Raw genomic sequence first — 25,381 nt, forward strand, 5'->3', positions numbered from 1 at the left:
GTTTTACTTTTCAAATGATATGACGTCAATTGACAAAAAACTAAAATAGCAGAAGTTCAGATTAAATAAGGACAATAAAAGTATATTCTTTTTTGTAATATTGACAATATTGGCTAAAATTCTGAGCAATTGAATGCAAAGAATTATATTTTCCAATTCAAACTTCTGTTCAGTCATTTAAAGTTCCATCATAGTTTCCCAGTTGCTGACGAAAGTACTCTTAGGTTTGTTAATCATGTCTTTAAAATCTGAAGGAGAAGACGAACATTACTAAAAACATTTCCTCGTTGTCAAAAAAATGTCATGTTTTACCTATGTAACATAATTGTAATCTCAACGCTAATGGCTATTTGAAGCTAACGAGCCAATCAACGTTAATGTTACGAATGTGTTACACATGTTTAAACATAACGGCTTTCTATGTTTTTTTTTGTTTTTTTTTGTATGCTCGGTTTATAGCCCTATGAACAGCAAGAGCCAATTTGAGGCGGGGTCTCCTTGTAGTAGTTGGTGGCTACCTCACTGAACAACATACGCGAGGCCCGTTACATGACATCCAGAGCATTGAAGGTGTCTTACCAAAGGATACAATCATGACAGCATAGACTGGCCCGTTTTTCAACTTCCAGGGAATCACAAGCCGGCACGGGTAAGGAGTGTGGCACCATGCGATTTAACGGCATGAACTATCACGGCCCCTAACGTGACTGAGTTTGACACAAAGCAATCGACAGGGTAATCTGTAGATATGAACAAGCTATACCTATAGTATACAGGTAAGTTCGTTTCTAACCTAAGTTCCATCGTCACGAAGCTGATGTGTTGATATTTCGTTTTTTTAAGCTGCCTAATAGAGACTTTGTGAGATATTTGCCGGACAGCACGATGTCCAACTAAAATTTAAATCAAATTGGTTACCCCTATTACTTACCGAACTGTTACCCCTAGAACTTGCCGATCTGTTACCTTTAGTACTTGCCGAACTGTTACCTTTAGTAACTGCCGAACTGTTACCTTTAGTAACTGCCGAACTGTTACCTTTAGTACTTGCCGAACTGTTGCTACTAGTAATTGCCGAACTGTTACCTTTAGTACTTGCCGAACTGTTACCTTTAGTAACTGCCGAACTGTTACTACTAGTAATTGCCGAACTGTTACCTTTAGTAAATGCCGAACTGTTACCTTTAGTAAATGCCGAACTGTTACCACCTAGTACTTGCCGAACTGTTACCCCTAGTACTTGCCGAACTGTTACCCCTAGTACTTGCCGAACTGTTACACCTAATACTTGCCGAACTGTTACCCCTAGTACTTGCCGAACTGTTACCTTTAGTACTTGCCGAACTGTGGAGGGCTAGTGATAAAGTGTCTGGACACCTTAACAACTCGGCCACTGCGGCCCCCTATGGAACTCTATCACAGTGAAGTAGTATCTATAGTGTCACTGTATAACATGTCACAGTAATGACATAATTCCATGTTGTTCAAAAAGCGAGAACTTATACATACTCTAAAATATTATCTATAATACTGGGGGTATTTCACAGCTAGGTTCCATAAGTAATGTGATTCAAGCTTATAATGAATGGATTTAAATCTGAAAAAAAGATCGTTATGTTTTGAACAACGTGGTAACCATGCATTTTTAACAACTAAGTGTCATGATCGTTCCAAAATAAAAAAAAATCGGTTCAGGAAAGTAGCCAAAAAAATGCATAAAAGAAGCAGATGAATAAACTTTAATTTTGAACTAATTTAGTGTAAGAGGGTTGAGGGCACTAGGATGAGCACCAGTCTTGAGGAGAGGCATAACAGGTTTTAATTTACAACATGCTCTAGTAGTCCTATCGACAGAATTTCTTTTACAATTTAACAATACCCTACATAATAATTTGTGTAAGTTAGATGATGTCTATAGACTAAAGAGTTTATTTTGGTAAGTCTGTCTGTTGAGAAAAGTGTTTGAATATATAACCGAGTTAATTCTACTTGATATCGTCATGTCAAATAGTTTGACCTTGACTGGCAATAAAGTAATGCCCCTATAATATTTACGATTATCCTTTGTTTTTCCCCGCCCTTTATGTAACGTATTCCCATTTTCCGATGGCCCGAATCCCGAACAACCCTTGTAGACTCAGAAACATGCGAACTTACTATTAATTTGTTTGCTCGGATACATGGGTCTGTTCACTTAACACAATGATACCCCGAGTAAAATATTCATACGATTTTTTTTGTAGGCGATATCTGAATAAACATTATCGACTCTAACACCACCGGGCAGTTTGTCGTACGCATTCCTGTCAATAACAATGGATAATGATCCATTAAGTATAATGAGGCATCTAAAACATCACCAGAGCTGTAGTCTGATTTACATGTGTTTAGGATGTAGACACCGTCAAAGGAACAGTCAAGTCCTGTTCAAGGGTTCAAAGTCCAAGGTTTGCAGTCCAAGGTCCACGGTCCAAGGTTTACGGTCCAAGGTTTACAGTCCAAGGTTAACGGTCCAAGGTTTACAGTCCGAGGTTTACAGTCCAAGGTTTACGGTCCAAGGTTTACAGTCCAAGGTTTACAGTCCAAAGTTTACGATCTACGGTTTACGGTCCAAGGTTTACGGTCCAAGGTTTACAGTCCACGGTTAACGGTCCAAGGTTTACAGTCCAAGGTTTACAGTCCAAGGTTTACGGTCCAAGGTTTACAGTCCAAGGTTTACAGTCCAAAGTTTACGGTCTACGGTTTACGGTCCAAGGTTTACGGTCCAAGGTTAACGGTCCAAGGTTTACAGTCCAAGGTTAACGGTCCAAGGTTTGCGGTCCAAGGTTTACAGTCCACGGTTTACAGTCCAAGGTTTACGGTCCACGGTTTACAGTCCACGGTTAACGGTCCAAGGTTTACAGTCCAAGGTTTACAGTCCAAGGTTAACGGTCCAAGGTTTACAGTCCAAGGTTTACAGTCCAAAGTTTACGATCTACGGTTTACAGTCCAAGGTTTACGGTCCAAGGTTTACAGTCCAAGGTTTACAGTCCAAGGTTTACAGTCCAAAGTTTACGATCTACGGTTTACGGTCCAAGGTTTACGGTCCAAGGTTTACGGTCCAAGGTTTACAGTCCACGGTTAACGGTCCAAGGTTTACAGTCCAAGGTTTACAGTCCAAGGTTTACGGTCCAAGGTTTACAGTCCAAGGTTTACAGTCCAAAGTTTACGGTCTACGGTTTACGGTCCAAGGTTTACGGTCCAAGGTTTACAGTCCAAGGTTAACGGTCCAAGGTTAACAGTCCAAGGTTAACGGTCCAAGGTTTGCGGTCCAAGGTTTACAGTCCGAGGTTTACAGTCCAAGGTTTACGGTCCAAGGTTTACAGTCCAAGGTTTACAGTCCAAAGTTTACGATCTACGGTTTACGGTCCAAGGTTTACGGTCCAAGGTTTACGGTCCAAGGTTTACAGTCCACGGTTAACGGTCCAAGGTTTACAGTCCAAGGTTAACGGTCCAAGGTTTACAGTCCAAGGTTTACAGTCCAAAGTTTACGATCTACGGTTTACAGTCCAAGGTTTACGGTCCAAGGTTTACAGTCCAAGGTTTACAGTCCAAGGTTTACAGTCCAAAGTTTACGATCTACGGTTTACGGTCCAAGGTTTACGGTCCAAGGTTTACAGTCCACGGTTAACGGTCCAAGGTTTACAGTCCAAGGTTTACAGTCCAAGGTTTACGGTCCAAGGTTTACAGTCCAAGGTTTACAGTCCAAAGTTTACGGTCTACGGTTTACGGTCCAAGGTTTACGGTCCAAGGTTTACAGTCCAAGGTTAACGGTCCAAGGTTTACAGTCCAAGGTTAACGGTCCAAGGTTTGCGGTCCAAGATTTACAGTCCACGGTTTACAGTCCAAGGTTTACGGTCCACGGTTTACAGTCCACGGTTAACGGTCCAAGGTTTACAGTCCAAGGTTTACAGTCCAAGGTTAATGGTCCAAGGTTTACAGTCCAAGGTTTACAGTCCAAAGTTTACGATCTACGGTTTACAGTCCAAGGTTTACGGTCCAAGGTTTACAGTCCAAGGTTAACGGTCCAAGGTTTACAGTTCACGGTTAACGTTCCAAGGTTTACAGTCCAAGGTTTACAGTCCAAGGTTAACGGTCCAAGGTCCACGGTCACGGTTTACGGTCCAAGGTTTGCGGTCCAAGGTTTACAGTCCAAGGTTTACGGTCCAAGGTTTGCGGTCCAAGGTTTACAGTCCAAGGTCCACGGTCCAAGGTTTACGGTCCAAGGTTTACAGTCCAAGGTTTACGGTCCAAGGTTTACAGTCCAAGGTCCACGGTCCAAGGTTTACGGTCCAAGGTTTACAGTCCAAGGTTTACGGTCCAAGGTTTACAGTCCAAGGTCCACGGTCCAAGGTTTACGGTCCAAGGTTTACAGTCCAAGGTTTACAGTCCAAGGTTTACGGTCCACGGTCCAAGGTTTACGGTCCAAGGTTTACAGTCCAAGGTTTACAGTCCAAGGTTTACAGTCCAAGGTTTACAGTTCACGGTTTACAGTCCAAGGTTTACAGTCCAAGGTTTACGGTCCACGGTCCAAGGTTTACAGTCCAAGGTTTACAGTCCAAGGTTTACGGTCCACGGTCCAAGGTTTACAGTCCAAGGTTTACAGTCCAAGGTTTACGGTCCAAGGTTTACAGTCCACGGTTAACGGTCCAAGGTTTACAGTCCAAGGTTTACAGTCCAAGGTTTACAGTCCAAGGTTAACGGTCCAAGGTTTACAGTCCAAGGTTTACAGTCCAAAGTTTACGATCTACGGTTTACAGTCCAAGGTTTACGGTCCAAGGTTTACAGTCCAAGGTTTACAGTCCAAGGTTTACAGTCCAAAGTTTACGATCTACGGTTTACGGTCCAAGGTTTACGGTCCAAGGTTTACAGTCCACGGTTAACGGTCCAAGGTTTACAGTCCAAGGTTTACAGTCCAAGGTTTACGGTCCAAGGTTTACAGTCCAAGGTTTACAGTCCAAAGTTTACGGTCTACGGTTTACGGTCCAAGGTTTACGGTCCAAGGTTTACAGTCCAAGGTTAACGGTCCAAGGTTTACAGTCCAAGGTTAACGGTCCAAGGTTTGCGGTCCAAGATTTACAGTCCACGGTTTACAGTCCAAGGTTTACGGTCCACGGTTTACAGTCCACGGTTAACGGTCCAAGGTTTACAGTCCAAGGTTTACAGTCCAAGGTTAATGGTCCAAGGTTTACAGTCCAAGGTTTACAGTCCAAAGTTTACGATCTACGGTTTACAGTCCAAGGTTTACGGTCCAAGGTTTACAGTCCAAGGTTAACGGTCCAAGGTTTACAGTTCACGGTTAACGTTCCAAGGTTTACAGTCCAAGGTTTACAGTCCAAGGTTAACGGTCCAAGGTCCACGGTCACGGTTTACGGTCCAAGGTTTGCGGTCCAAGGTTTACAGTCCAAGGTTTACGGTCCAAGGTTTGCGGTCCAAGGTTTACAGTCCAAGGTCCACGGTCCAAGGTTTACGGTCCAAGGTTTACAGTCCAAGGTTTACGGTCCAAGGTTTACAGTCCAAGGTCCACGGTCCAAGGTTTACGGTCCAAGGTTTACAGTCCAAGGTTTACGGTCCAAGGTTTACAGTCCAAGGTCCACGGTCCAAGGTTTACGGTCCAAGGTTTACAGTCCAAGGTTTACAGTCCAAGGTTTACGGTCCACGGTCCAAGGTTTACGGTCCAAGGTTTACAGTCCAAGGTTTACAGTCCAAGGTTTACAGTCCAAGGTTTACAGTTCACGGTTTACAGTCCAAGGTTTACAGTCCAAGGTTTACGGTCCACGGTCCAAGGTTTACAGTCCAAGGTTTACAGTCCAAGGTTTACGGTCCACGGTCCAAGGTTTACAGTCCAAGGTTTACAGTCCAAGGTTTACGGTCCAAGGTTTACAGTCCACGGTTAACGGTCCAAGGTTTACAGTCCAAGGTTTACAGTCCAAGGTTTACAGTCCAAGGTTAACGGTCCAAGGTTTACAGTCCAAGGTTTACAGTCCAAAGTTTACGGTCTACGGTTTACGGTCCAAGGTTTACGGTCCAAGGTTTACAGTCCAAGGTTAACGGTCCAAGGTTTACAGTCCAAGGTTAACGGTCCAAGGTTTGCGGTCCAAGGTTTACAGTCCACGGTTTACAGTCCAAGGTTTACGGTCCACGGTTTACAGTCCACGGTTAACGGTCCAAGGTTTACAGTCCAAGGTTTACAGTCCAAGGTTAACGGTCCAAGGTTTACGGTCCAAGGTTTACAGTCCAAGGTTTACGGTCCGATGTTTACGGTCCAAGGTTTACGGTTTACGGTCGAAGGTTTACAGTCCAAGATTTACGGTCCAATGTTTACAGTCCAATGTTAACGGTCCAAGGTTAACGGTCCAAGATTTACAGTCCAAGGTTTACTGTCCAAGGTTTACGGTTTACGGTCGAAGGTTTACAGTCCAAGATTTACGGTCCCCGGTTTACAGTCCAAGGTTTACAGTCCAAGGTTAACGGTCCAAGATTTACAGTCCAAGGTTTACAGTCCAAGGTTTACGGTCCAAGGTTAACGGTCCAAGGTTTACGGTCCAAGATTTACAGTCCAAGGTTTACAGTCCAAGGTTTACGGTCCAAGGTCCACGGTCCAAGGTTTACGGTCCAAGGTTTACAGTCCAAGGTCCACGGTCCAAGGTTTACGGTCCAAGGTTTACAGTCCAAGGTTTACAGTCCAATGTTAACGGTCCAAGGTTTACAGTCCAAGGTTTACGGTCCAAGGTTTACGGTCGAAGGTTTACAGTCCAAGATTTACGGTCCACGGTTTACAGTCCAAGGTTTACAGTCCAAGGTTAACGGTCCAAGATTTACAGTCCAAGGTTTAAAGTCCAAGGTTAACGGTCCAAGGTTTACGGTCCAAGATTTACAGTCCAAGGTTTACAGTCCAAGGTTTACGGTCCAAGGTCCACGGTCCAAGGTTTACGGTCCAAGGTTTACGGTCCAAGGTTTACGGTCCAAGGTTTACGGTCTACGGTTTACAGTCCAATGTTTACAGTCCAAGGTTTACAGTCCAAGGTTTACGGTCCAAAGTTTACAGTCCAAGGTTTACAGTCCAAGGTTTACGGTCGAAGGTTTGCAGTCCAAGGTTTACAGTCCAAGGTTAACGGTCCAAGATTTACAGTCCAAGGTTAACGGTCCAAGGTCACGGTTTACGGTCCAAGGTTTAGGTCCATGGTTTAGGTCCACAGTTTAGGTCCACGGTTTAGGTCCACTGTTTAGGATAAAGACGTCGTCAAAGAACTGCCAAGTCTTGTATCAATGTTAACGGTCCACAGTTTACAGTCCAAGATTCAGCGAAACCGGATGTATAGAAAGGTAAAGGCCTGAAACAGATGTTATCGTGATAGATATTGTCTCTCTAGATGTTGTGTCTGTAGATATGGTGTCTCTTGTTGTGGTGTCTCTAATTATGTGTCTTCAGATTTGAGTCTTTATATATGTTTCTTTAGATATGAGTTTGTAGATATTTGTGCATAGATATTTGTCTTTAGATTTGTGTTTTTCGAATATTTATCTTTAGATTTTTGTCTTTAGATTTGTGTCTCTAGATTTGTGTCTAGATTTGTGTCTTTATATTTGTGTCTCTAGATTTGTGTCTTTATATATGTGTCTTTAGATTTGTGTCTTTAGATTTGTGTCTCTAGATTTGTGTCTAGATTTGTGTCTCTAGATTTGTGTCTCTAGATTTGTGTCTCTAGATGTGGTATCTGTAGAGATTTTTTCAAAAACAACACATAATACCAACACGGAAAGACACCCGTAATTCCTGGCTGTAACCATTTATACGAATGACAATAATTCTAGAAACTAATCTGAGATTTCGGCAGAAAAGTTTAATTGTCTTTGTTGTCATAAACAGATATACTACAATGGAGGCCAGGGTTTCTACGACTACAGACATGTATACGGTGGCTGATTTGTGCCATTTCGTCCAGAATTAACAGAACATAAATTTCGTCTTTTCGCCCCAAAAAGGCTACCGTGTTGTCAGTATTATCATAATCTCAATCATGTATGTAAATACAAAGTTATTGATCATCGAATGTGATACAGCTAACACAAACAGCATTAAACTCTATATATGTACATAAGAATTATCGAGCTGTTTCAGTAAACAACTGACCTGTTCCTAAATAATCCCGGGACACAATTAACCCAGTTTGAACCATTCGATCCATTGTTATCAATTCTGGTAAACGTGGGTATTTAAGTGAACATTTCATTTGATAGACTAATAATTCCATGGCTGTGGTAATTCAGTAGATATAATAAGCGTGATCTAAACAACAAATCTAGTGAAATTTTCACAAACCTATAAGTCACTTCTGTGGTGCAATTCATGACTTACAATTGGCCTTTGGTTGTAAAAACCGGTCATGAATAATATCACAAAAATTCAGCAGATAGAGACTCATTTCAAGTTTTCCTGTTTTAGGAAAGATAGTTCAACCGCTGAGCTTAAGGTAAAAAGTGAAGATTAAAAAAACGCCCGAATTCCAGTTTTCACGATTTTTCCTAAAAACAGTTTTCTTGCTATGTTCTGAGTTCTATATGGTGTCTAAAAGGAGCATTTTTGATGTGTGAAATGTCGCTCTATGTGCGATATAAGTGTGATGTTCACATCTGCGATTTGCATTTCAAAGTCACTTTTAATACTCGGCCAAACAATTTGTAGATATATCTCCGGATAGGCTCATGGGATGGCCCTCATAGAAATTATACATCAGTTTTTGTCGCATTGAAATGAATAAACATATTAAACAAAAGAAAGATCGTTACATTGTATCGAAATCAAATAGCGTAATTTATCGCAATTTTCACATATAAAATCATTATAAAGATGTTTTTGGATTTGATAATAATGTTGAAAACAGATAATATTTACTTAGTTAGATATACCGATGGTGAAATTTTCATACAAAACATATGTGTTTCATTTTATCAGATCAAAAGCATTGGTCGTTGCCATCCCAAACCACATACTGCTATTCAGATGCAAACGTATTGAGATTTGTGTGTTTTTGTGTTTGGTTTAATCTATTTTCTCAGACATATCAAATGTTATACACATACTATTATTAGCATTGTTAGCATGCGACGGGTTTTCGCATTATTTTCAGTGAGGTAGCCACCAACTACTACAATGCCTCGAATGATTCTTATTGTGAAAGGATCTTTAGACCCAGAAACAAACATTAAACAATTGATGATATTCCTATCGGTAAAAATATACACTTAACCTGATGGTATACAAATTGCCTTCAAGCATATAGATATTAAACTGTTGACAGAAGAATATAGCATTAATGTTACTGACCGGATATTTTTGATTAGGTTTATTACAAATCTTCATAACGTCCAAGACTTATTATCCCTCACTAAAAATCATTTTGATGATTCGTAGAATCTTGGAAGACAAAGACGCAAAGGTCTGTTTTTGTTTCTTTTTGTTTTTGTTTTCTTATTTGTTTTTTTGTTTTTGTTTTCATAATATTTATCCATAACATGATGTCGTATGCTTTGTCATTGATGTCTCCTAGCCATCAACACCAAGTCCAAATCTCTTTTGTGCTTTTGTACAATCTTTCATATAACTAGTGTTGTTTGTACACAGTATTAAAAAGTCTGGATTAGTATAGCTTTGATGACACCGTTGTGTATTTCTTATATTCCAGAACATCCCTACTCCATATTTATTACCTATCAGCTCTCAGAAGGCGTAATATACCGTATCGATCTTTGTCACGCGGACCTCTATATCGGCCGGGTATAGCTTGGTAGTTCATTTGTCAACTCGGTGAAATATACAGCCTTACCTGACGAACATCTTAGCAGTTCGCCAACCCAGCAGTCTCCGCAACAGCAGCGAACTGTACAGGTATCTCAACAAAACCTAAACAGGTAAGTGACTGTTTGACAGGTTGATAGTCATTCATTAAACATCAGTATGTTTTCAGGTGCACGAGCTTCATCGTAAACTTGATATTGTGTATGAATTGAGTATCTTGTACGCTTTAACGGCGTACGTATATAACGGGGGAAATAATTGATTTATCTCAAGTATACAACACAAGGATATTGAGACCTGTACGTACGTGTTTACGGTCGTTTATGAAAATGTGGAAGTGTGAAGTTGATATACATTTAGATAATTAAGGATACGGTGTATATTATTTATCGTGTGAAATATATCTTACAAGGCATTTACATAAAACATCGCTTCAGTAGGGGACGATATCAATTGTCCTGGTGAAAGCGCATGTTTACATCTCATACCAATGGTATTTAACTTAATGACTACTCTTAGACAAGCATAAACAAGGATCGTAAAACTACATCTAGAAATGTCGTGCTTTTCGTAAGAATTGTAATAGTTAAAATGTTTATTTTTACTTTCTTTATAAGAGAAACGACTCGCATTCCAAAACTAGAAGTGAAAATCGGACATTTTTGAAGCGTATAGCTAAAACATAAGAAGCTATATAGTCTCAAGGAAAATCCGCTTCCTTCACTCAATTTTAATTTTTTATCGGAATGTTTTTAAACAATATCTTTAAAAAATAATTATCTCTAAATAGGACAATCAATATCAAATGATGTGATTCTAAATTAACTAAAGGGAAACTATGATTGTTATATCAGATTTAGACAGGACGCGTCGCCTTAAACATCAAATGGTTTATTCATGCTTAGAAGATGAAAAAAAAGGCCTCAATGGCAATGCCAATTGTTTATTCTTGTCAACAGAACAGTGCAGAGAATATGAGTACAAACAAATGGTAACACTATTAATGATACATGGTAAAACAGGATGGACGTCAGTATTGTGAATTATTATCTCATTTATATCAATAATAAATTTAGCCAATCACATAAGTGTTTTGAGTTACGTAATTGAATAATGTATGTAATTTAAATGTATTTGGTCTTTTATAATAATATCTAGACATATATTTCCGTCTGCTATTGAGTATAAGTTGTTGATCACAGTTAAATAAATAATGAAATTTGTTGCCTATTTCTCTTAAATTACATAATCTGCAAATTCCATTTCCACGTGGTATTCTAGACCATCTACCACTTAGTTTAAACAGTATTGTATTTAATTCATAGACATTGCATACAAAAATACAACATATCAGTTCATAATTTGCAAAAGGATCTGGAAACAAGCTTAAAGCTTATTATCAATCCATCTCCCTCAAGAGGTCAGCGAAATTTTATGTAGCATAGTGGTCAAGTCACAACACTGCTTAATCATTTTACAATTCATATAGGTAGTTATGTAAATGATAATGTATTAAAACATAAGGTGTACATTCAAGGAATGAAATTTCAGTTAAAGAACATTGGTGGAACATATATAACGAAAATTATTTGTGAGTTATTTTAATATTTTACATACATACATAACTATCACATTCATAGCTTCAATTTGATTTGTTACTGGGGGTTAACTTTGATATCTATTCAGATTCCTTTTAATCAAACCTTTTAGAATAAAGAATAAAATTCTGCACCGCAGCAACATTTGTTTCATTTTCTTCGTCAGATAAGTCTCTGTGTCCTGATAACAGTATATCTGTGTTTAAGTCCATATCGAGGGTAAAAATGAACTGTTCTGTTTGATTTTGATATTTTTCACACATGAAGAGGAAATGAAAGTTGTCATCAATATATCCACACGTACAAAACGGGCTGTCAATTAAGTTTCTATTGAACAAATGTTCTTTCAATATACTGCAATGTAAGCGAAGTCTCGTGTGTAAAATTTGCAATTTACGTTTTCCATAGTTTCTGTATGAAGGAGGACGTGTAAGATTTTTATCAAGGAATTTTTTTAAGCTTGTCATTGCCGGGTTATTTCTAATTTCTGGAGGTACGGAGTTCCATAATTTTAAAGCTGACGGCAAGAAAGATGATTTATAATAATTTGTTTTTGTCTGAACTGATAAGAGCTGATCAGCTTGTCTGGTTCTATAATCATGAAGATCTGAGTGTAAGGAAGGTACAAGGGAACATAGATAGTTTGGTGTTTTATTGTGAAACATTTTGTGAAATTGGACAATCTTATGCTTTTTTCTTCGATCTGATAATTTTTCCCAGCATAAGTCTTTATATAACAGTTCTATGTTAACAATTTTTGTAGCACCTGTCACTATTCTGCCAGCCTCAAGTTGAACTTGCTCTATTTTGTCTATAAGATATTGTGGTAGTGCATCCCAAACAATATCGGCATATTCTAATATTGGTCTTATGAAATATATATATAGAGTCTGTAGAGAGTTTCTATCAAGAACATATTTCAGTTTCCTCAGTGTACCTAAACGTATGGAAGTTTTCTTTAAAATGTATTCAATGTGGTCAACCCAGTCAAAACTAGAGGACAAGTATACACCAAGATGCTTATGAGACGTTACATTGGATACGACTGTATTGTTCATAAAAACTGGCGGATGAATGGGTCTAGTACGTTTTTTGCTTACAAGCAGAGACTCTGTTTTAGAACAGCTACCACTTTCGATTGGTATTTTTGTATTATCCGTTGTATAGTAATCCTTGGCTTATATGGGAGGGAGTTCTAGTACAAAAGTGTAAGTAATTCTCTAAACAAAATTTAGTCCTATAGATTCTATAATTGTTGTCTTTCGAGGAGGTAAAAATTTCATTTCTCCAGTTGTTAAAAAAATGCCTTATCTTTATAAAATATTGCACTCTTTAGCCAATTTATCTTTTAAAAAAACTTTTGACTAATAAATATTTCTAAAATGCTACATTCTTCAAATATATTTTCCACATATTTCAACCAAGACGAGTTATAATATGACATAATTGTTAATAGTTTGTTGCTCAACTTATTCTCATTATTTTTTTGTCAATTTAGCCCAAAAGCTTCGACTGTGCCCAATCTTGTTGCTAAAAAGGCGAAAAAAAATCAAATTAAATCAAATGAAAATGCATGGTCTTAAAACCAGTAAACTGAATAACATGAATACATATTCCATGTGCTACTGTAGCGTTTTGGGAAATATGTCTAGATAATTTAATTATAAATAAACAGGAAATATCTTTTAAAAAGATAAACGGCGTAGTTTTAATGCTGGTAGTTATAATGTAAAACTGCTTGTGAAATAATTTCAGCACGGATAACCAAATTATATCGGTTTGAATCATTTTTGGTGATAATAAGACTGCATTTGAATCAGGAATATAATTTTATTAATGTGTCATTTGAATAGATACATCCACTTATTCAGCTTGCATTCAATCTTAATTTTGTTTCGTGTTTAACTGCATTTCTGCATTTTGCATTTACCGCTACATTGACCAATCACATACACAGTATTTTGATATTATTTACAACATAAGCACAAAATACGCCTATTATATAGCCAAAAAGGTGGAGCACAAACTACGCCGGAGATGAAGTACAGCTTTTTAAAACGAAGGGTGGGATGGTGGGACAACGAAATTCCGAGCACCAGTCCTTTGAAAGTAAATATCAGAAATGATCACGTGGCATGAATCCGACTGTCTGATTGGATGTCGGATCATGTGTGGGTGTACTTGGTTCCCCTCCCTCTTATCATATTATATTTAATTACTGTCATCGTTACGGGGTTTTTGTGGGAGAACTCGATTTACTTCAGCCGTGTTATATAAGTATTTACTCCATCAATTTGGCTACTTTACACACATACATAATATTACGATGTACAACATAAATTTATTTATTTGCATAAATTGTATTTATGTCTAAATCTTCATGACGATAACAAAGTCACGACTTAGCTATGTTTTTGGCTACCTATGATGTGTTGTAAGTATATATCAAGAACAACAGAGAAGAACTGTTTCCAGTAAATGTCATTTTATTAAATGACGAATAACATGGCAGACATGGTAACAACGATGTCAGCCATGCTGCCTAAACATATTTACAACATAAACAGTATCTTCATATTATATAGCCAAAAAGGTGGAGCACAAAATACGCCACAGGACTGTAATCTAGGACCCGGCGGTGATGTTAGGGACATCATACAACTGTTTCGTCTTTCCAGGACTCGACAGCGATGTTAGGGACATCATACGATTGTTTCGTTCTTCTAGGACTCCTCAGCGATGCTAGGAACATCATACAGCTGTTACGACTTTCTATGACTCCTCAGTGATGTTAGGGACATCATACGACTGTTTCGTCCTTCTATGACTCGACGGTGATGTTAGGGACATCATACAATTGTTTCGTTCTTCTAGGACTCCTCAGTGATGTTAGGGACATCATACAGCTGTTTCATCCTTCTATGACTCGACGGTGATGTTAGGGACATCATACAATTGTTTCGTTCTTCTAGGACTCCTCAGTGATGTTAGGGGCATCATACAACTGTTTCATATTTCTAGGACTCGACAGTGATGCTAGGGACATCATACAATTGTTTCGGTCTTATAGGACTCATAATTTTCATTTCAAGGACATACGAATTCTGTTCTACAAACTTTTTTTTAATCTAATTTACCTACTTAAACATCCAACAAAAGTACGAAAACCAGACGTGTTATTCACGCGCGGATTCTGTACGCTCCTTAACTTTATCAAACAATAACAATAAGATGTTAACAGTACATAATTATACTTCAGGGCTATTTATAGCGCATTGTTTTCTGTCTGTCTGTCGTCATTATGATGGTAGTCACATCAACACCTTACCTGTCGAGGTATATTGATTTAAACATAGACGCTAGTCTCGGTATATTGTATATTATATATGGGATGTGCATGAGGCCATCCCGGTCTCAATTAGAAAGGTATTTAATGATATTTAAGAAACGTCCATCTCGATAAATAGCTAATTTTATTGTCAGTTTTAAACTTTTGGTCTCCTAGCATTATTTGAGAAGCCTTGGAATTTGATGGATTGCTGTCCAAAGGTAGAATGGCTGGGTCGTATGAGGATGGGTGTCTAGGGGGACACTAACAGGCTGGGTCGTATGAGGATGGGTGTCTAGGGGGACCTTACATGCTGGGTCGTATGAGGATGGGTGTCTAGGGGGACCTTACATGCTGTGTTGTATGAGGATGGGTGTCTAGGGGGACCTTACATGCTGGGTCGTATGAGGACGGGTGTCTAGGGGACACTAACAGGCTGGGTTGTATGAGGATGGGTGTCTAGGGGGACACTAACAGGCTGGGTTGTATGAGGATGGGTGTCTAGGGGAACCTTACATGCTGGGTTGTATGAGGATGGGTGTCTAGGGGGACACTAACAGGCTGGGTCGTATGAGGATGGGTGTCTAGGGGGACACTAACAGGCTGGGTTGTATGAGGATGGGTGTCTAGGGGAACCTTACATGCTGGGTTGTATGAGGATGGGTGTCTAGGGGGACACTAACAGGCTGGGTTGTATGAGGATGGGTGTCTAGGGGGACACTAACAGGCTGGGTTGTATGAGGATGGGTGTCTAGGGGAACCTTACATGCTGGGTCGTATGAGGGTGGGTGTCTAGGGGGACCTTACATGCTGGGTCGTATGAGGGTGGGTGTCTAGGGGGACCTTACATGCTAGGTCGTATGAGGATGGGTGTCTAGGGGGACACTAACAGGCTGGGTTGTATGAGGATGGGTGTCTAGGGGGACACTAACAGGCTGGGTTGTATGAGGGTGGGTGTCTAGGGGGACCTTACATGCTAGGTCGTATGAGGATGGGTGTCTAGGGGGACACTAACAGGCTGGGTCGTATAAGGATGGGTGTCTAGGGGGACACTAACAGGCTGGGTTGTATGAGGACGGGTTTCTAGGGGAACACTAACAGACTGGGTTGTATGAGGATGGGTGTCTAGGGGGACACTAACAGGCTGGGTTGTATGAGGATGGGTGTCTAGGGGGACACTAACAGGCTAGGTTGTATAAGGATGGGTGTCTAGGGGGACACTAACAGGCTGGGTTGTATGAGGATGGGTGTCTAGGGGGACCTTACATGCTGGGTCGTATGAGGATGGGTGTCTAGGGGAACCTTACATGCTGGGTTGTATGAGGATGGGTGTCTAGGGGGACACTAACAGGCTGGGTCGTATAAGGATGGGTGTCTAGGGGGACCTTACATGTTGGGTCGTATGAGAATGGGTAACTAGGGGGACCCTTAACAGCTAGGGTCGTATAAGGATGGGTGTCTAGGGGGACCTTACATGTTGGGTCGTATGAGAATGGGTAACTAGGGGGACCCTTAACAGCTAGGGTCGTATAAGGACAGGTGTCTAGTGGGACACTTATAGGCTAGGTCAAAACATTCTGGGTCATTAGGATGGGTGTTTTTTTTTTATTGTCATAAAAGTACAAAGCACAACAGAAACGTCCTATTCTGCCCCTCGTCTTGTCGACATTGTCTTGAGAAATAGTTGGCATTTTCCCTCGCTCCTGTGCTGTTTGTATACGCGTGTTTTTACGTTACAGAACACGATATCACAACTGGTTCTTAAGAATGCATTATTCCACACGTGCTTGACAGTTAAAGGGACATTCCTTCGTTCGGAAATCAGAAACATGCACATTTTCTGTTGATGGAATCTATGTCCGAACAATGATTATTTGAGTGTTTGTGTCTACAAGTAATGAAATAAACAATGAAATATACAAGAAAAACGTGTATCGTATACAAATATCGTATGTCTTTGCGGTAATAAGTGATACTTCGGGTCGAATTAAGTATTTTCAGGACGTAATACTAGAAGAACTTTGGTATATCTTCAGATTAAAACTGGCGTATTAATGTAAAGATTATAACTTTTCCTACTTGGAAAAAATACATATTTTCCAGTAAGTTTAATTTTTACGACCGAAACTTAATTCAAATGAAGGAATGACCCTTAAATAGGTATATATTCTTATCGTATATTGAGAAATAATTACGTATCTAATATAAATATACAAAGTCGAAATAATTGGTTTTCTGTAACAATATTAGTATGTCATACTGAAGCCGTAATAGTCTTGTTTTTACAGCTATATAATAGATTCCCCAAGTGTTTCAATAACTATCTGAAGGCGCATCGCGGAACTATCAACTCAGAAATCACCCAGAATGCAATTCGCGAACCCGTAGTTTTAATGAACACCGCATCAATATTTCATGACTTAGACAACAACGCGTTGAGAAATCATATAACTTGTTGGCACATGGTTCCCTTATGGTTTTGTTTATATTATTTTCAGGTTTTCCTTATTAGGGACTCGTGTCTAATGACTAAAACACGTATATCACACACGTAAATAAAACAGTTTGTACAGGGTCATTTGCATAATGACGACTAGGCTATATTTATACACCATGGAATACAAACCGCTATTAAGTGTCCTAGGCCCAGTTATAGTGGTGATGATGGGGTGGGTAATCGTGATGGTGGGGGTGGGTAGTGGTGATGATGGGGTTGGGTAGTGGTGATGGGGGTGGGTAGTGGTGATGGTGGGGGTGGTAGTGGTGATGATGGGGTTGGGTAGGGGTGATGATGGGGTGGGTAGTGGTGAGGTGGGGGTGGGTAGTGGTGATGAGTGGGGGGGTGGTGTAGGTGGTGTGATGGGGGGGGGGGGGTGTGGTGATGATGGGGGGGGGTAGTGGTGATGATGGGGGGGGTAGTGGTGATGATGGGGGAGGTTGGTGGTGATGATGGGGGAGAGTAGTGGTGATGGTGGGGGTGGGTAGTGGTGAGGATGGGGGGTGGGTAGTGGTGATGATGGGGGGGTAGTGGTGATGATTGGGGTGGGTAGTGGTGATGATGGGGGGGGTAGTGGTGATGATGGGGGTGGGGTAGGGGGGGGTGATGGGGGTGGGTAGTGGTGATGATGGGGTGGGTAGTGGTGATGATGGGGTGGGTAGTGGTGATGATGGGGGTGGGTAGTGGTGGATGTGGGGGGGGTAGTGGTGATGAGGGGGGTGGGGTGGGGGGGGAGGAGTGGGCCGTGGGCACTGAGGGGGCGTGGTGAGGGTGCGGGGGCGGGGTAATTTGGTGATGAGGGGGGAGGGGGTGGGTGGGGGGGTAGGGTGATGATGGGGGAGGGTGTGGGTGGTGGGGGGGTTGGCGGAGGGGTGGAGGGAGTGGTGATGATGGGGGAGGTGTGGTGATGAGGGGTGGGGGGGGGATGGTGGGGATGATGGGGGAGTGGTGATGGGGGGGGTGGGTGTGGGGTGAGTGGGGAGGGGGAGGGGAGTTTGGGGGATGGGGGGTTGGTGAGGATGGGGGGAGTTGGGATGGTGCGGGGTGGGTGGGGGTGGGAGGGGGAGAGGGGGGGGGGTAGGGGGGAGGGGGGGGGGGCCCGGGTGGAGGGGGGAGGGGAGGGTAGGACGCGGGGTGGGTTGTGGGATATGGGGGGGGGTTTGGGGGATGGGGGGGGTTGTTAGGGGGGGGGGATTTTTGGGGGGGGGGCGGGGGGGTGGAAAGGTGGGGGCCGAGTGGGAGGAGGGGGGGTCAGTGGGGATGGGGGTGGGGGGGGGAGGAGGGGGGTTGGGAAAGTGGTGGGGGGGTGGCGGGGGGATGATGGGGGGGGGGGGGGAGTGGTGATGATGGTCGGTGGGGGGGTGGGTTGTGGATGATGGGGTGGGGGTTGTGGTCCTTGATGGGGGTGGGTAGTGGAGGGGGGAGGGTGGGTGATGATGGGGGTAGGTTTTTAGGGTGATGATGGGGGGTGGGTAGTGGTGATGATGGGGGTGGGTAGTGGTGATGATGGGGGAGGGTAGTGGTGATGATGGGGGTAGGTAGTGGTGATGATGGGGGAGGGTAGTGGTGATGATGGGGGTGGGTAGTGGTGATGATGGGGGTGGGGGTAGTGGTGATGATGGGGGTGGGTAGTGGTGATGATGGGGGAGGGTAGTGGTGATGATGGGGGAGGGTAGTGGTGATGATGGGGGAGGGTAGTGGTGAGGATGGGGGTGGGTAGTGGTGATGATGGGGGTGGGTAGTGGTGATGATGGGGAGGGTAGTGGTGATGATGGGGGTTGTTGATGGTGATGATGGGGGTGGGTAGTGGTGATGATCGGGGTTGTTGGTGGTGATGATGGGGGAGGGTAGTGGTGATGATGGGGGTTGTTGGTGGTGAGGATGTATTAGGAGAAAACAGTTCTAGTTATCACAGCGACTAAACAGTATTTATTTTCATTCACGACCATACATTTGTCAGAACATAAATTATCCGTGACATTTAAATAATTCAGGTATTTGCCACATGAAATTGGTATGTTAATAAATCAGGTATGTTTTGTTCGTTTTATTTTGTCGACTATAAAATAAAATCAAACAATAATCACGTGATCATGTAGTGAAACTGTCTGAAAACATTACAACAGACAGTTTGCATTATGTAATAGTAATAGAATAGAAGATGGACAATCTATTCTGACGAATGATCATCATATATTAAATCAATTAAACACTGTCGTAGGCTGGAACCGAATGCTCTAAAACGCTGTTAAACAAGGATACAAAAGATCAGAAATTAATAAGATATGTAATCTATATTCGTTTTAGAAGTACCAATAACAAACGGTTGAAATTTGGCATATACATGTTTATTATGTTTTCTGTTAAATTGAGATTATTCATACTGATGTGTTGTCAAACTTTCTACACAATAAACTTTGGGGACTTATTGGCTTGTATTTGGACAGTAAACAAGGTCTTTGAATAACCGTAGTTGTTCCGCAAGGGAATCTTTAATATCGATTCTGCTGATGAACCCCTTCTAATAACATGTCGATAAAAGTGCTTGGTCGACACAATACACACACTCACGCGCGCACGCGCGAAACTACCTAATACTACATTGTAACACATAAATTATATACATGTACCATTGCCTTCTTGTGAATGCTATTTTAGAACTCTGCTTATTCTATATCAAATATGAGTATAGGCTAAAGTTCTGTAGTGTAAAAGCGCGAAGGTTACCTGTGTAATTCTACTTCCGGTTTATTTTACCTTCCGGTAAAAATCTATTGACATTATATTGAAGGTATTCTCTACATCCGTTCAAAAATAAAAATCTATTTTTATAGATACATACATGTTACCTAAGGTTCCATTAACTTATATCATACTGTTTGGTAAATTTCAAACTTCGGTTTTTAATTTAATATCATAATTAATGTTTTATTGTTTATTAATTTCGAGACATTCGCGGGTATCATGTTTAAACATGTCTTAATTACAATAATTATAATAATGCTTTAATTACCTTTTCAGCTCCACTCATGTTAATTATCAAGCGTCATTAATTAGAAATAACGACTTAGTAATGTAGTAATGACAAATATTGTCCCGAAGGGAACGTTTCGAAAAACATGGTTTTCATTTCAAATATTTTAGACAGCCTTCAGTTTGAAATCTTGATAATTTTGACAGTATTCCAGAAATTACAATTCACCATACTGTGTAGGAAAACTAGAACGATTTTCACAGTTATTGATACCGAAACAAAGACAATATGGTATGTACAATTAAAAAGAATACATTTTATGTAGACTATCCATTGAAATGCCCTGGAGGTAGAATTTTGGTATTGACGATGGCCTAAATGGCAGCACCGGCGAACCGCAAACTATGGTGTTAGTTACATCTATTGGTGATGTTTTCAGTAGTTACACCACAATTTCTTTTGATGATATAAATGAACGTATTATATACACGTCTAAACAAAAGGAAATTGTGTTGTTACAGGCAATTAATGCTGTATAAATGGATTTAGATATAATTTGAACGCTAAACGTGTGTAACTCGGGCTGGCTAATTAAATATGCATATCTATCTGTATACCCCGGTTAAACATTTCATCGATCGGTGTCAAGAAATTCCATTTATTTAATATAAATGTAATATTCGCTCTAGCTAACTGAAATATCATACTGACCTTGGATAAGGCGGAAATGACACCAATTTTGCTGGACATGGCGTCGTTTTCAGTGGTACCGACTTTATACTATTTTACTCGCTTTGAACTGTACGACATACATACAGTATACACACACACACAATGTATGTAGATATCAATGTATAAAGTCTATGATTGGTGTTTTGTCTCTTTTGTTTCATTTCATTGGATGTCCTGTGAGTACAGCCGAAATGAAGAGTTCTTGTGGATGTGTGTTAGAGACCAGTGTGTGAAATGGAAGGGGATCTCCTAATGGTAAGGGCGTAAGGCGAAGGATACATGATCGACTATAGTGGTTCTGATGAGTTACAATTTATTTGGGCGAGTTCGAATTATATATGACTCACTCAAAACAGCAAAGAAGTGTCATCATTGAGTTACAACGATAACAGCGCCACCATCGTATGCATAGCACGCGGTACGCCACCTGTCGAAAATAACGCCAACTTACCGCTGCACCATCAAACCTTTCAAACCTAGTGAAAGAAGAACACTTTCTGCAACGCCGCCTAAAAGTGAATATCGTCACATCAGTGTCACTTAAAGTATGTAAAATACGCCATCTACCGGACAGAAAGTTTAATGTAAGGCACACCATCGCCCACTCAGGATAACGCCACCTATCGGATATTACGCCATTGATCGGCTGTGACTTTGAGCGTTGGTGCCAACAGCGCCACCTATACCAATGAAGATCCGATTGATCCCTCGAAGGGTGTACATCCCCTCCGTCGTGTTCATTCTGTGTATAATTATACAGCTACGCATCCTTTTTGTTGGTACGTATACGATAGATAAGAATGAATCAAGCAAAAGATTAAGTACAAATTGTAAATTGATAAATTAATAATGTTAGGCGTTGCTATTAACTTCTTGAAAAAAAGGGATTTGACAAATTCAAAGACGTACAAATGTATTTCAATATCACTATCATGAACTCCGACTGACCAAAACCACCGCAAACTTTCACTTACCAAAACTACCGCACACTCTCACTGGCAAAAAACTACCGCACACTCTCACTGGCAAAAAACTACCGCACACTCTCACTAGCAAAAAAACTACCGCACACTCTCACTGGCAAAAAACTACCGCACACTCTCACTGGCAAAAAACTACCGCACACTCTCACTGGCAAAAACCTACGGCACAATCTCACTGGCTAAAAATTACCGCAAACTCTCACTGGCTAAAAATTACCGCAAACTTGCACTGACCAAAACTACCAAAAACTCTCTCTCTTACCAAAACCACCGCAAACTATCACTTACCAAAACGACCACAAACTCTGACTGGTCAAAACTTAAGCAAACTCTCGCTAACAAATACTAGCACAAACTCTCACCGACCAAAATCGCCTCGAACTCCCAATGGTCACTCCAACCAGCGCTTACTCTCATTAACGAACATTTCACCTAGATAAACTGTCACTGACCGAAACCATTGTTAAATCTCACAGACCTAAACGATCACGAACTCTTACTAACCAAAACGACCACGAACTCTTACTTACCAAAACGACCACGAACTCTTACTAACCAAAACGACCCCGAACTCTTGCTGACCGAAACCATCGTTAACTCTCACTTACCAAAACGACCACGAACTCTCACTGACCACTACGACTCCGGAAACTCTCACTGGCGAAATTTTCAACTTGATGTTTACTGACTTTTCTTTCATGTCTCACAGTACCATCAGACAAAGAAAACCGGACCTGTAATGAAAAGCGTCCAGTTGGGAAGAAAACACAGGAAAACACACCGAAACTTATTACTACAAATGTGAGTTAATCATTTTATACAATTGTTGTTTTACATTTTGTAATTATAAGTGTTTGAAGGTACTAAACACGTGAATTTGGATTTACCTTCAATATATAGATATGTTTGAAGCTATTCTCATTCGACACTTTGTGTGGTTTTACATGCATGAATTTGAACTTCAAAAGCGATTTTACAAATGTTGTGAAACTAACCGAAATGTAGACTTGCTCAAAGGTATTGTATTCGTAGGAGGTAGGGGTTGTCTAATGTGTGAGCCAGTTAGTATGATTTTTGTATTACTGATTTCTAAGCCAGTTAGTATGATTTTTGTATTACTGATTTCTAAGCCAGTTAGTATGATTTTTGTTTTACTGATTTCTAAGCCAGTTAGTATGATTTTTGTATTAATGATTTCTAGACTGTCCAGACAAATAACATCTATGATGAATGGTTATCTGAGTTCAAGAATCCCCTAATTGGAGTCAAACTGACAAAGAATGTAACTAATTTTCTGACGACGGGACTCGATTTGGTCCGGAACAGCTCCCTCTCCTACAAGTACTCACAACATAGCAAATCTCGTAAGTAACAGTATCTCATATTGGTCCTGTTAGTCACGTGACGACATGCACTAAAATAGACGAAATACTGCAAATGTCGTTATTTCCAGTGGTTCAAGTTTTCACTCTTAAAAACAAAAAACTTATTAACTTTGTATCCGAAAGTTTTCTCCTCTTGCAAAAAATAAAAATAAAATTTATAATAAATAAATAATATTATAAAGGAAAAAATAAATTAATAAACATAATCAATGATATTCGACGGTCTGTATTTTCAACGTTTAATGTCCATCTAAACTAAAATTTTTGCTTAACATTTCATCTTGTATTTTTCTTGTTAGGGTTAGTCAGCGTAGGAATACTGGTGAATGAAATTGGCCAACTGGATAAAACCTTTAAAACGATGGATACTCTTTTGGAGGAGAATGCTGGCGAAGACAGGAAAAAGTTCCTACTCATTCTTCAACTTTCTATGCGAGACGCTGACCTCGGGGTCAAAGTCTTTAAGGACGCCATGAAGCGTTATGCCGACTTTTATGAGACCGGTCAAGTTCATATCGTCATTGGACCTTCGGATTTGTACCATCGATTTGGTATTCCGAAGGAAACAGATGCAGACATGCGTAAAGAGATCCTTGACTACGCGCTACTGTTCCTTTATTCAAGATACCTAGCAACGTATTTTGTCCAGTTAGAACCGGGAATCGTCTGTGAACGATCTATTATCAGAAATATTTTAAAGATCGCCAAAGTTCAGACAGGGATCTGGTTTGGACTCGACTTCGGACATTTCGGATTTATTGGTACTCTGTTTCATTCTACTTTTCTCCAGAGCATGGCAGAATATCTAGCCTCTCGGTATCGGATTGAAAACATCAACGTATTATTACGCCAATTGTATCAGACAATTTCAAAAAAGTGTTTAATCTTCACTAATTCTTCGCCTTGTCTGCATCACGATATAGATCGACTGAAAAGCAGGTTTCTCTTCGAAAGGGGAGATAACACTGATCTGTTAAAGGGAGATAATCCACCCGCAATAATTGATACCACGATGACGTTGTTTGGAAACCATTCACCAGAAAAAGCTTACGATAATGACAACTCAACGTTTTTTTGGGCTTCGTCTTTAGCACTAGGAGACAATTTCAGATTGATATTTAACTCAACTGTTAACATATCGCGGGTAACTGTGATGACCGGAAGTGACAACGGCGAGAAAGACCGGTTGTCATCCGGGTATCTTCGAATGGGGACAGGTAGCCCTCCGTGTAAAAATCTGATCAGAAGAGGGGTGTTTGTACGCGGCTATGTGGACACAATAGAACAAGGAATCAGTGACTTCCCCTCTGACGTAAACTGTTTGTCGATTGACGTCACGCGCCCACAGAAACAATGGCTCGTTTTACGAGACATCAAAGTTTTTTTGCGAAAACCGGATACTTGAATTGTCCGGTTTGAAATTTAGAATGAATCGGTGCTGATAAAATATTTTTAAAAGGCCTTCGATGTTGTGATATAAATGTTAGTTATTTTTGTATGAATTTATTAATTATTAAAATAGCATAGCTTTTAATTATTAATTTTTAATGGTTATGTAAATACATTTTACAAAACAGTGTTTACGTTCTTTTTTATTCTGGACAAATTTTTTAAATAATATATTACTGAACATTTGTGCAGACAGATTTCACTGCATGTAAATAACTCCAACCTTTCATACAAAGTGGGAATCACAAGTATGTCACTGGGAATCACAATCAGGTCACTGGGAATCACAATAGGTCACTGGGAATCACAACATGTCACTGGGAATCACAACAGGTCACTGGGAATCATGACAGGTCACTGGGAATCACAACAAGTCTCTGGGAATCACAACAGGTCACTGGGAATTATGACAGGTCACTGGAAATCACAACAAGTCACTGGGAATCACAACAAGTCACTGGGAATCACAACAGGTCACTGTGAATCACAACAGGTCACTGGGAATCACAACAGGTCAGTGGAAATCACAACAAGTCACTGGGAATCACAACAAGTCACTGTGAATCACAACAGGTCAGTGGAAATCACAACAAGTCA

General features: G+C 40.5%; 1 protein-coding gene across 1 annotated transcript; it reads left to right on the plus strand.

Moving 5' to 3' along the window:
- The first annotated feature begins 491 nt into the window (after positions 1-491).
- On the plus strand, positions 492-24,869 carry LOC117336373 (alpha-1,3-mannosyl-glycoprotein 4-beta-N-acetylglucosaminyltransferase C-like). The gene is made up of 6 exons (XM_033896879.1): positions 492-649; positions 9,726-9,951; positions 21,154-21,746; positions 22,660-22,751; positions 23,152-23,314; positions 23,635-24,869. Exons 3-6 carry the CDS (start codon positions 21,656-21,658, stop codon positions 24,738-24,740), a joined length of 1,452 nt encoding a protein of 483 aa, XP_033752770.1. The 5' UTR covers positions 492-649; positions 9,726-9,951; positions 21,154-21,655; the 3' UTR covers positions 24,741-24,869.
- The last annotated feature ends 512 nt before the right edge of the window (positions 24,870-25,381 follow it).

Source organism: Pecten maximus, chromosome 10 (assembly GCF_902652985.1).
Source record: "Pecten maximus chromosome 10, xPecMax1.1, whole genome shotgun sequence".
NCBI lineage: Eukaryota > Metazoa > Mollusca > Bivalvia > Pectinida > Pectinidae > Pecten > Pecten maximus.

Excerpts from the sequence above, each read along its gene's own strand:
- LOC117336373 (XM_033896879.1), top strand. The coding sequence starts at position 21,656 with ATGAAGATCCGATTGATCCCTCGAAGGGTGTACATCCCCTCCGTCGTG. Across the intron at positions 22,752-23,151 it reads CGAAACTTATTACTACAAAT|ACTGTCCAGACAAATAACAT; the intron begins GTGAGTTAATCA and ends AATGATTTCTAG. Across the intron at positions 23,315-23,634 it reads CTCACAACATAGCAAATCTC|GGTTAGTCAGCGTAGGAATA; the intron begins GTAAGTAACAGT and ends TTTTCTTGTTAG.